Source organism: Gordionus sp. m RMFG-2023, chromosome 3 (assembly GCF_954871325.1).
Source record: "Gordionus sp. m RMFG-2023 chromosome 3, tfGorSpeb1-WG-v2, whole genome shotgun sequence".
NCBI lineage: Eukaryota > Metazoa > Nematomorpha > Gordioida > Chordodea > Parachordodidae > Gordionus > Gordionus sp. m RMFG-2023.
The window spans coordinates 9,906,258-9,919,422 of record NC_088777.1 but is presented as its reverse complement, the minus strand read 5'-3'; the positions used below and the strand labels follow the sequence as shown (position 1 = coordinate 9,919,422).

At 26.0% G+C, this 13,165-nt stretch overlaps 2 protein-coding genes across 2 annotated transcripts; one reads left to right on the top strand and one right to left on the bottom strand.

Annotated features, from left to right (window-relative positions):
* Nucleotides 1–1,094: 1,094 nt before the first annotated feature.
* Nucleotides 1,095–1,692, bottom strand: LOC135926533 (H/ACA ribonucleoprotein complex subunit 2-like). The gene is made up of 4 exons (XM_065462442.1): nt 1,558–1,692; nt 1,445–1,514; nt 1,301–1,406; nt 1,095–1,260 (listed from the first exon to the last, which is right to left on the bottom strand). Exons 1-4 carry the CDS (start codon nt 1,673–1,675, stop codon nt 1,135–1,137), a joined length of 420 nt encoding a protein of 139 aa, XP_065318514.1. The 5' UTR covers nt 1,676–1,692; the 3' UTR covers nt 1,095–1,134.
* A 247-nt stretch (nt 1,693–1,939) lies between these two features.
* On the top strand, nt 1,940–11,800 carry LOC135926498 (beta-1,4-galactosyltransferase 7-like). The gene is made up of 6 exons (XM_065462394.1): nt 1,940–2,026; nt 2,069–2,277; nt 2,323–2,554; nt 2,598–2,681; nt 8,375–8,479; nt 11,330–11,800. Exons 1-6 carry the CDS (start codon nt 1,943–1,945, stop codon nt 11,492–11,494), a joined length of 879 nt encoding a protein of 292 aa, XP_065318466.1. The 5' UTR covers nt 1,940–1,942; the 3' UTR covers nt 11,495–11,800.
* The last annotated feature ends 1,365 nt before the right edge of the window (nt 11,801–13,165 follow it).

The following is a 13,165-nucleotide window of genomic DNA, read 5'->3' as shown; positions in this document are numbered from 1 at the left end:
ATTCAAAATGATTTAATTAATTCTATTTCATATGTCTTACACCAAAAAATATGAAATTCGTCGAATTGTTAGATATTAGTAAATTTCAAATAATCAAAATTTCCCAAAATATTTTTTAGATAATTTAAACGACACTTGTTCTCATTTTTCGACTTACACAAGCTGGAAACCGAATTAAAGGTAGTGTTTCCAGATGTTTAATTTAGAAAGAAAAAGAATGTTAATGAAATACTTGAATTTTTATACGCACCGATTTGATGAAAAGTTTTAAAGAGTTTTTTAAATTATGTAAATTCATCTTAACTTTGAATTTAACAACAGAGAGTGCAGAACGGAGTTTTTCATCTAAAGATCAAATCGTATTGCAGAAACAGGATGTGCTAAAATCGATTATCAAATCTATCTTTGATTTCGATTGAAAATAAATTATTAAAAAATTTAAAATCTAGCGATAACTTTTATAATGCAGTACTTGTTCATTTTACTCAAAAACAAAGACAAATACCACTTATTTATAAATCTTAATTATGTTTGAGTTTGACTAAAAGAAAAATATTTTTTTGATTGCTTCCCTAGTAGTAAACTTGACACTTCATCACTGATTCTAAAAGATGTTATCAAAAATTTATTTTACATAAATTCAGCTTCACTATGACAACAATCTTCCAATTTATTCATATTATTAACATCAATAGGGTGAATAGTTATTTTTACAGTATTTTGAACCAATAGTTTATTAACTTATCTAACAGATATATATAGCAATCTAAAATCATAGCCCTTGTAGCCTATATCTTTGCTCAAACCCTTTTTAATCACCCAACAGAAGTTTATTAAATAATAGTCTTTAGACTATTATTAAGTGTGGATTGCTTACAAATAGGTAAAGGGCTCCTCATTCCCCTTTATTTAATATCCATTTTGGTGGAAATGAGGAAATCTAGTGTAGCTCTGTTGTCCAACAACACTAGAGGGTTTAGCACTTACTGCTTTTGATTTTTAGAAAATATTTGAAATTAATTTAAAATATTGCAGGGATAAAAGGATATATAATATTTAAAAAAAATTAATAATCATAAAATTTATTTGCATTAAGTATTTATATTGATTTTATTACATAGAAGAATCAAAAAATTATTCAGGCATTGGTATTTTTTTAATATTTAATGCAATTTTTTCATATAGCTTTGCATATTTTGAATCCATATTTATCAAGACTGCACAGGTGGATCTCTTACTGCCAAATGATGCACCTAATTCCTAAAGTATATATTATATAATATATATGTATAATAATAACATTCTTTGAAGGAGTAAATATATAAGGCAATTCTTTATCTTCACATAAAATAGGCATATGGGATATTATGTCAATGGGAGTTGTATCCCCAGCTAATATTATAATACTTATAAAAAATATTAAATTTATTAAACAAATTCATACCCTCGTTCTCCTTTTCTTATAGCTTTTTGAACTGCTTTGATTCCAATTTTTAATGTCTTCATTTTATAAGCTTTTCAGATATATTATAATACATAATGAATAATGTTTAATACCTTTTTTAACAAGTTTTAAAATACGGGTATTAACTTTTTCAGTAGCTAACGGGTGAGCTATAGGTGTGACAAATTTGCACAACTCTTCAAATGTGCTATACTCTAAACTTTCCGTCATATTAAAACCTTGCAATGAAAAGTGGCGCACCTGTTTAGGGCTCGTCATTACAATAAAATAGATTTTTAGAAAATTTTAAAATCTCTATTTTGGTTTATATAGAAACCAGATTCTGAATCTGATACCCACAATAATATTAATTTAGACTTCTAAAATTAATTTTCATATTTATATAATAAAATAATATAATAATTGCCACTCTTAATTAAAGTTTCGATCAAATGACTTTTAGGCAAATCCATGCGTAAACACGATTTTTAAAATTTTATGCGAAAATTAAGAAAAATAAAATTGCTAGCAACATATGGTTTTTTTTTTGTAATATTTATTATATCCATAAATAAGCTACAGGTAAAAATATACATAGTTACTTTACATATTTACAAATATTAGAATGATTTTGCACAAAATTATACTAAAGAGAATTTTATCTACAAATTTGACAAATCATATACTAAAAATGGGCATAGGCTAGCAATTGTTGTTCCTTACAGAGACCGATTAGAAGAATTAAATATGTTTGTACCTCACATGTCTAAGTTTTTATTATCAAAAAATTTGGATTTCAAAATATTCATTGTGAATCAAATTGATTCCTATAGGTATTATTTTTCTATTTTTTTTTCTCACTTTAAAAAAATATGCAGGTTTAACAGGGCTACATTAATAAATATTGGATTTGCCTTAAGTAAGTTAGAAAACTTTGATTATTTGGCAATGCATGATATAGATTTGTTACCATTAAATCAGGCTATTAATTATTCTTATCCTTCTCCCAGTGAAGTTTTACATTTAACTCCCAGTGGAATACATCCAAGATATAATTATCCAACATTTATTGGGGGAATATTATTAATATCACACATTCTATATCAACAAGTTATATTTTAAAATTATATTTTTATTGTTTCCTAATCTATAGGTAAATGGCATGTCCAATAGATATTGGGGATGGGGTCTTGAAGATGATGAATTTTATATTAGATTAAAGGAAAAAAATATAAAAGTACTTAATTTTTTATTATATAAACTTTAATTGTAAAAATGCTATTCATTTGTTATGATCATATGGCAAAACTATCCATTTTACTAAAAATGATTTTGGTTTTCCATATAATTATGTTATTTACATTTTTATTTACATCATAAGACATGCAAAGTTTGGAAGGACACCAATGCTTGTATCTGATAAAATATCCTTTTATAAATTACACTATATATTTTTTGAAATATTTAAATAAGATATATTTGCATAAATAATATTTTATCTTTAAATGAATCCACAAAAGATATATATATTTTTTATATTTTTATATAAAAAATTTACTTTTAATATTATTTTTTTCATAAACTCTTACATTAATTTGTTGTTTTTCTATCTTTATTTTAAATTATAAAAATTATTATTTTATATTTTGATATACCAAATATTGTCATTAAAAACCTGATTTGGGTCTATTTAAAAAATGGCCTGATTAAGATTTTAGCCAAAATAATATTATGTAAGCCTCATCAATTGGCAAATAGTTGTCCAAATATTTCTGCTATCTATGAGCTCAGGTTTATATATTTTGTTAAAATTTAATCAGGCTGTTTTTTAAAATTGACCCAAATCAGGCTTTTTAGCAACACTACTACCATCTTTATTGGTTTATGCAAATTAGATCTTATCAATTTCATGACTTCTTGTCCAGATATTAATCCTTGTATTGAAATAATCATCTCCTTATTTTATAAAATGGAATAAAATAAATTTATTAAATTTATTTATATTTTATTGTCCAACATTGTGGGTTACTCTTTAAACATAGTTATACAAAAAGTATTTGGGAGATTTTGATATGTTGAATTGAATGTATTTACTAAATAAATTTTTTTTTCTCCTGAGGTCGATTTTGGTTAATAGAATTTTAGTTGACAAAATATCATTTGTTTGTTAATGTTTTAGATTACTTAAAATAATTTAAAAAATTTAAAATAGTTCCTCTATAAGAATAAATCACAGAATTTAATTTTAAATTATCTATCACTTTATTGAAACAATTATATATATATATATCAGAGACCTGCAGGCCCGGCCCTAAGCCCGGCCCAGCCCTATACCCGGCCCGGCCAGGGCCGGACCATATTTTAAATTTTTTAAGATTGTTAAACCCGGGCCGGGCCTTAATATTTTTTATAAAAAATTTTACATTATGTGTTAATAATTATAAGATTATATTATATTATAGTTATGATTAATATAATATTGGGTGATGGTTAACACACCTAACACCCACAGATCAATCTAATTATTAATTTCCTGCAAATTTATTCAAAGTATTAATATATTTTTTTATAATTCATATCTAAATTTTTACAACATATTTTATCAAAACAATTAAATAAAGGAATATCTTAAATAAGCCCTAATATTCAAGTATTAATATTATATTTTTTATAATTCATATCTAAATTTTTAGAATATTTACCAAAACAATCAAATAAAGGAATATTATGGCACAAAATACTAATGATATAATTAATAAAATTAAAAATAATATTTATTCTTTTAGAAATACAAATAATAATTTAAAATCTGAAATATGGGCTAAATTTAACATCATCATAGATGAAAATAAAAAAAAACATTGGCTACGTACAATGTAAGAATTGTTCAAGTATATTATCTTATAATTATAAACATGGTACATCACATCTAAAAAGACATAAATGTGATGGTAAATCCATGAAAATTAATAATTTATTTTTACACCTGAAAAACCAACCTATAAATGTAATATATAAGATAAATTATATTAATATTGTGCAATTAGATTTTTCGAAATACTATTTATTATACATGCATTTTTTTAAATAGCGATTTATTTTTATTTTATAAATTAAATAGTAAATTAAATAAAATATATAATATTCTCAAAATATTTTCCATTTTTATAAATTAAATATTAGTTTTATTTTTTTAAATGCAATATAAAATATAGTATATGCTCAAAATATTATTACCATTTTTATGAATATTAGTTTTATTTTTATAAATGCAAAAAATATAGTATATGCTCAAAATATCCATTTTTATAAATAACAGTTTTATAATTTTTATAAATTCAATATAATATTCTCAAAATATTAGCTTTTTTCATGTATTTTTTAAATAATAAGCGATAATACTCGCTGAAAAATATGGTAAAATACCTCATAGGTGAATTTTTGTATATACCAGGTCGAATATAATTTTAAAAAATTCCGAGTTAAATTATCCGGGCCGGGCCTGAAATTTTTTTTTAAAAAAATATCCGGGCCGGGCCTTTAATTTTTAAATCCGGGCCGGGCCGTGCAAATGGTGCCTCTGCAGGTCTCTGATATATATATACGATATTTCTCTTTGTACTTCTGTTTAAAACAAAAAGCGTTCTGTCTCTGAATTGCCTAACCACATATTTTTCATGAATCCCACATTTTCGGATAGTTGTTTAAAACCGATCAACTACCCTTGAACCAAATGTAATTTAAAAAAAATTCTTATTTATTATAAAAAGTTGAATTTTTTATTTTAAAATTTTTATTTCCACAATTTAAAAGTAAAGTTAAAAAATGATAATTATTATAATAGTTATCAAAAAAATATATTCAATAATGTATACATATTATTAAATAGTATCAATATAGTAGGGATGCACTGATATTTCACCTTTTTTAAAAAATATTTTATCGGGCTATATAATAAAACGATCCGATAAAATGACGTCTTAATTTAAAAAAAAATTTATCTCAAATTTCATAATATATTTGTTTATTACCTTTTATGTATATGGATTAATGTTAATATATGAATGAGTGATTTATCAATAAAAATATTTTGATTCATTAATAAAACTAACTGATCATTATAATATATTTAAATGACTTAAGTTATGGTATAGTTAAATTATAGATGAAAAAGTATTAAAGATGAGTAGATGTATGTAGTGATACAAAATATCTCCACTTGAGACAATTGTTAAAAAGTCTAAATTTTAGCCAAAAAAATATTGCCTACTAGATTTTGCAACATTGAATTGGCCTCCAAAAAGTGGGTATCGGTACACCCCTACAAAATAGTCATATTTAATATTTTATATATATATAATTATTTTTAGATTTTTAAAAATAAATATGTGACTTTCTAGGTTTTCTAGCAATTAACTTATACGATGTGGACTATTAATATCCCCTGCCCTACTGAAGACAGACTCAGATGGGACTTGTTGCGGAAGATGTCAAATACTTACATGTAAGTTTTTACAAAGTTTGATATTTTCTAGCAAAAATTTGCCAATATTCAAGTGGATCCACATGGGATATAATATCAATCATTGTTATTAGAGTTATCTAAATAAACATAGATATTAAATTAGCATTTTTAAAATAGTGTGTTTCATACAAGCCCAACTAGTGTTGTTAAATGGCTCGTTTTGAGCCGATTTTTAAAAACGGCTAACTCAATATTTCGTCCAGAAAAATATTACGCAAGCCTCAATATTTTGCTCATAGAAGGAACAAAGGTCTAGGCATATATTATCGAAATCTTGAGACTTAGGCAATATTTTTCTGGCTAAAATATCGAGTTAGCCGTTTTAAAAAATCAGCTCAAAATGAGCCGTTTAACAACACTAAGCCAACCTTTTGTTAGTTTTGAAAAATAATCAGAGATACCACCCTAACAAATGAGTCAACCATAACTCAATTGCAACACTAGAAAAAATTTGAAAAAAATGTTATTACAGTCTAGATATAGATTCTTTTAAATATTACTTGATTTCTTTCAAGTATGGCAGGTCATCTATATTACTTTCAATTATTTTATTTTTATCTTGTTACTCTTTGATTTTTTAATTTATGCGCATCCCTTAAATTAAATTTACATTTTTTTAATGTTATGCTAAACATTATTTTTCTCATTGTCATTACCTAAGTTATCGATACGAAATTTATTTTTTTAAAAAAATATAAAACCTGGCGAATCTTTATTGGGATTTGGAAGTTAACAGTATTATCATCTTTAATAAAAGGTTTATTTATATGCATTCCTGAAATTTTAAATATATGAAATGTTTTTGGGTAAAAAGAAATCCTTATAACGAGGATCAAGTAATGTTGCTATAAGATAATTTTTGTCAGCATAAATATCAAAATATCGGGTTCTCAATTGATTATTTATCGTATTTTTCATGGTCTACCACACCTCTATCCGTGTTCCCATTAATCTTTAATTCCACTTTTCAGAATTTCAACGAAAAGGTATAACATTGCTAGCTGAACATAATTCGGCACTTATTTCTTTTGTTTACCCTGTGAATTGGTTCCTGAACATTAATTACCCTTTTCTCCTAATTCCCATTCATATAATGATAAAATTTTCCAAATTGAGATTATCGATAATGAATCAGCTGTACCTCCCTTTGTTCTATCCATAGTTCGTGCATATAAGACTCAATAGTCAGCACACCCTGGAATAATATGTGCTGAGTTAGGTTTAATATTTTTATTGCCCGCACAAGTATGTAAATGATTGATTTCTGTGACAAAAGATAAAATTGCTGCTTATGCAACCAATTGCCAGCTATGGGCAAAACAGGAATGAATCACGAATGATAAAATATGTTTTGGTTTTTTTATTCCCCTGGGCAATTTTGAAATTTATGACGAGGAAAATTATTATATAGTTACATTACTTGATTCCCCTTTTAAGGATTTTTTCTTTTACCTAAAAAACATTTCTTACATTGAAAATCTCATGATTGCGTGTAAGCCATTAAAGATGATATAAATGCTCAACTTCGAACTCTCAGTAAAGATTCTCCAAATAATATTTTTAAAAAAAATAGTATTAAATCTTATTGATAATTTAGATAATAAGAAAAATGACAATGCTTCACATAATTCAATGAAATGTAAATTTGATTTATGAGGGTGGGATATCTATAAACTAAAAAATCAAGGAGAATTAAAATAACTATAAAATAGGGGATACTGAAGATAGTAATGTAGGCCTGTCATACTTGAAAGAAATGAATATTTAAAAGAATTTTTGCACCTAGGCGGTAATGACTAATAACATATATTTCAGTAAATTTTTTATTGAATCGAATGTTGTTAAATTGCTTGGTCGGGTTGAATTAATACATCGATCTACCCATTTGGTTTAGCGTGATCTGGTTTATTTTTTAAACCTAACCAAAAGTTGGGGTTTTCTTGTCAAACCCATTATTTTAACAATATCTTATCCATGTTTTTATTTAGATAACTAGTAAACAATAATATTGATAATATATCCCTAGTGATTTTCCTTGACTATCGGCGAGTCAATGCTGAGAATCTAACTATCAAAATTTACACGTGAATAATGAGCGCCTGAGTCTCTCTTCAATACGGCAGGGGATTATACATAGTCCAATCGTAGATTTTTGCTATTTTTATTGATAATATTATAATTTTATATGTACTATTTTAATATTAATACCAACTATCTATTCTATAATATAAATTGATTTTTTAGCTCTGGTCATAATTGTAGTAGTATTTAAAAAATTTGCATTACAAATATCAGTATAGGGTATCAGATCGGTTTCGAACGAATATAGGAAAATGTTGGAGATGAAAAATATGTGGATAGGAACATCATCTACTTAAGTTAAATTTTTTTCTCTCATACCACAGGTACTTAACCCGCAAAATATAACGACTGGCAAAAAAACATTTTTACATAACCACGACAAAAATGCTAGACCAAGGGATATGCGCATGTCCTCTAAGCAATACGAAGTATACAAATAAAATCTTGACTTAACACTTAATTTACGTCATTTATCCTTATAAATTTAATAACCAGACTAATTAATTAAATTAAAAAAAAAAATTTAATTGAAAAATTTATGAATAATTTTTCAAAAAATATAAACTGTTTAAAATATACTGGAGGAATTAAATGTAACCTATCCGAAAATATTATACACAAAAAATGATTATTTGGAACCCATATTGTAATGCCAGATGGTTCTCCAAAAAAATATGTTGTATATTAAATTGATTGTGTAAGTAAGACCTTCCAAATAAAAAATTTTCTAGCCGTTTTAGATATGACCCATGTCCGATTTAAAAAAAAGAAAGAAGATTTATTAAGGACGAAATCTTAATCAAAATATATATTTAAAACCCACTATTGCACGCTATACCAATTAAGCGAAAATTTTCATTCTTTTGATTATATATATATATATATCTAAAGAAGATAATAATTTTTTCCCCGAATTTTTTCAATATTTCTAAGTTTTTTGGAGTATATTAACTAAAATATACAACGCATATATAAGGTTTATTTTATTCTCTTAAATTACAAATTGTATAAAAATGATTTATACAAAGACAAAAAAAACCAGTTTTTATGAATTATAGTAAAACAATTATTTGATGAGGAAACGTAATGATACCCCGAATTTGTTTCACTCTACTTTCGTAATATCTTACATCCTGGTAATTTACACCTGACCTTTTGTCATAATTGGGCCAAAATGCAAATTTGGCAAACTCTGCGCTGTACCTCTTTTACACTTTTTTATCCGGATTTCACCGATATTCGTTTATTACTCGAAGCTGAACCAGTCAGTACCTTTATTTCCTTTACACAAGACATCTGCGACTGATATTTTAAAAGATAGGAGTGATTCCTGCTCCTTCCTAGGAATTTGTAACAGGTTAAAATCCCTCCGATATAATAGCCATCCATTAGCAATTATCATATCAAATATATGAAATGCAACTCGATGATACCATTTTCGGGACATATGAATTTTATATAATGCTAGCAGGGAATATATAAGAACCACTCAGTTCATGTTTTTATTGTAATTTTTAACAATGGCAGGACATTTCACATTAATGCTTTCCTTTTTTTTTCTCGATCGAATCGTATCATGGCAGATATTGGGTGGATCCCTATAAAGCTGCTTATTAGACAAACGGAAGGATTGTCAAACAATTTGATAACAGATAAATCGACTCCGTTGATTATCTTTTTTTTCAACAAATCCTCTTCCCTTTTTTAAAATTCTTGATATGTTGGCAAACGCAATTTTTGAGACGATTTGCCCTATACACATTGTACCCACCTTTGGGCTAATATAACCTGTTTGAGAACCAATTATCAAAGCATAACTTAAAATTTTAGTGCAATGGGACTGCGACAACCATGCGTAGAACAAAATTCCTTCAAGCCCCGATATGTGGCATACCTTCAGCTTGATCTATCATTTGACTGGCTTGAGTCAGAGTTAATGCTTTCAATATCCGTATAATCTGATTTAATAACACCTAAATATTTTAATATAGCATAAGAAATACTAGATTTACCAGTGTCATATTTTATATATTCTTCATCAGACGATTTACTCAATTGAGAATCCTCACTCTACCGGTATTTCTAAAATTTAATTCACTAGTCATTGAACAATAAATATATTTTATAAAATTTTCAATAAATATTTTATTATAACAAAAATCATCGCAATATTAACTTAAGTTAACATACCATATTATTAGAAATAAAAAATTTATAAAAATAAAACCAAAAAATGTGGATACAACTGACTCCTATGTATGGACACTTTTAACTGCAATGAACAAATCACCAATCTATACATATACAGTAGTGTCACTATGGGAGGTAAATACAGGGCTCGAACCCCCTTAAAAATTATGAACATTTTTTTTTTAAAAATAACTTTAAAAAATTATTTTGAAATTATAAACTAAAAAAAAGGGTCAATTTTCAAAATATTAGTCTAAAAAAAATTCAGGCAATTGGAAATTTTTTTTTTGAGCCTCCTGAGATTGTAAAGGCTAGCCACGCCACTGTTGTATATACATAATTGATTAATTACAAAATATTATAAGAAAATATAATTTATTTTCTCATCTTAATTTCTTTAAAAACATTTCTTATATTTAAAATTTATTTTATGATTGTTTTGCCCTGTTAAATGCTAATATAAAGATCAGATCACATTTTTTTTTCAGTAAAAATTTTAAATATAACGTTATTTTTTTAAAAAAAATAACATGGCTAACAAAAGTTACAAACCATAAAACTATTCAATTTTTTTATTATTATTATTAATTAATTACATATAAAACTGTTCCATCTATTTTTTTTAAGTTAAGTAAATAATCTATCTTTAAAATATAAATGCAATCAAAATCGCATAAATATAGGTTAAATTTCGATGTAATAATTTGATACACATATGTAGAAAAATCAATCAAGTGTCAATTAGGGCACGAAACGAGGATCTTAAAATTTTATAAAATATTTGAATTTGGCATGTCTACCTTTTCTATTATCAGACCCTTTGATAAAAAAAAACAAATCAATCTCATATTTAATTATTGTTGGGTAATTACCATATTTTTAGCCGGCTAAAAAATTGGCTAAACCAAGTATTTAGCAAACTATCACTCTGTCCTCAGATTTTTTTTTCTTAAAAAGATAGCAGCTAAAATTTGGCTAATATGGAATAAAACATATTAATATTAACAGATTTTCTTTGACAGGCATCCTAGTCGAATTAGCCGATATATATATATTACCCAATTATAATTATTTATCCATAAATTAAGATATCGAAAAAGCGGGATCACCTGACTGGTCTCAACAACTTACCTGGCCTTTACACCGTTGTATCGAGAGAAACACTATACGTCGACAAATATCCATACGAAATGATCGAAGTGGTTTTGTACTGCGACGAATACAAAACGCCTTGGTGTAAATCCTCTTCTTGAAAAAAATAAATAATGTTGCAAGAATTGTTATAAAGAAAATCCTTTATTTATTTATTTTTTTAAAAATACTAATCTTTAGATTTTTGTTATATAAAGAAATATTTTTTTTAGTGGAACCATGAATATTACAATGCATTTTTTTTAAAACGTTTATAATATATGTGAAGGATTATGATGATATTTTATATGAATTATATTTTTATTTTTTTTTAAACGTTGGGTTCCAAAATTAATACCGAATCAATGATTAAGATGATTTTTAAATTTTATTTATTCGGGGGATGTTTTTTTTATCAGATACTAAAATCAAATGCAATATTATATAAATCATAAATCGCGGTGATATTCTTATTTATTTTTTAATTGATATTATTAATATTTATATACATACATTACATTATATTGTGATGATTAAATAATACTTTGCTCATTATCTTATAAATGATTCATTTTAAAATTTCAGGTAAGATAATTTTGTTTCGAAATGCAAAACAACATTAGGAACAAGAAATATTGTTAAAAAGCCAGTTTCGGGTCGATATTAAAAAACGGCCCGATTAAGATTATAACCTAAATAATATAATGTAAACCTGGTGATTTTGTTCATAGATGGCAGAAAGGTTTGACACCTATTTGCCAAATTTCTAGGCTTGCATAAAATTATTTTGGCTAAAATCAGTATCTGGCCGTTTTTAAAAATTGACCCAAATCAGGCTTATTAACAAGTAAGGAGGGGGGGGGGATCATTATGGGTTTTAGGGAGTTAGGTCATTTATTCTTCGCTTTTATTTATGACGATTCATAAAATAAGATCTCGGGCCAAAAAAATAGAAAAGTGGAATTTCTTGATCTGTGAGACCTCTACATTAGAGATTCCGAAAGTCCACATGCCGAGCTAAAAAGTGTAACAATTTTGCTCTACAGAAAATCATATTCATTCAAAAAGTTTATTTATATCTATTGATACATACTGCCATTTTAGTTCTTGTATTACCTTCTTTCTATTGACCTCTATGTAATCATCATCATAGTCAGCCGAAGTCTACGTTTTAATATTGAATCGCTCAAAAATCAATTACAGTCTATTCTCATTCAGAATATTTTTTTTGGATCTTATGATTTTGGGATCTTTATAGTGTTCTTTTATGCTTAATAGATATAGAAGTAAAGTGTTAAAATCTCATTGTATTTTAATATTTAATATGAATCCAAATCTCATTAAAACGCAGCCAGCATGAACTTTGCCAAGCTTCCAAAGACACAACTTCTGAAGTTTAAGTCAATATCGCAATGATTAATTAGTATGCATTTTAAAGTGCTTCAATTCGTTTGGCAGAGGGTATAAAGAAAAAAGCTTTTAATAGTCTAAAATTAGTATCAAGATAGGAAATATTCAAGTACTAAAAGCAATAATTTTTTTTATTTAAATTATATAAGATATCAAATCACTATACTTGTAAATTGTTCTGCTAACTGTTCCAATTTTGAGATATTTTTGTATATTTCAATTTGACGGTTAACCACCAAGGTTAGTATATAAAATAGTCTCAATCATGAAATTTAATTATTCTCCTTTATCAAGATATTTTGACAGAAGAGAATCTTAAAAATATTTCAATCTATATACGGCTCAATAGTACCTTTCATGGGGGAAATATATCAGAGCAGGTG

Excerpts from the sequence above, each read along its gene's own strand:
- LOC135926498 (XM_065462394.1), top strand. The coding sequence starts at position 1,943 with ATGCGAAAATTAAGAAAAATAAAATTGCTAGCAACATATGGTTTTTTT. Across the intron at positions 2,278-2,322 it reads AATCAAATTGATTCCTATAG|GTTTAACAGGGCTACATTAA; the intron begins GTATTATTTTTC and ends AAAAATATGCAG. Across the intron at positions 2,682-8,374 it reads TAAAGGAAAAAAATATAAAA|GTACTTAACCCGCAAAATAT; the intron begins GTACTTAATTTT and ends CTCATACCACAG.
- LOC135926533 (XM_065462442.1), bottom strand. The coding sequence starts at position 1,675 with ATGACGGAAAGTTTAGAGTATAGCACATTTGAAGAGTTGTGCAAATTT. Across the intron at positions 1,515-1,557 it reads TTTAAAACTTGTTAAAAAAG|CTTATAAAATGAAGACATTA; the intron begins GTATTAAACATT and ends ATATCTGAAAAG. Across the intron at positions 1,407-1,444 it reads ATAAGAAAAGGAGAACGAGG|TATTATAATATTAGCTGGGG; the intron begins GTATGAATTTGT and ends ATTTTTTATAAG.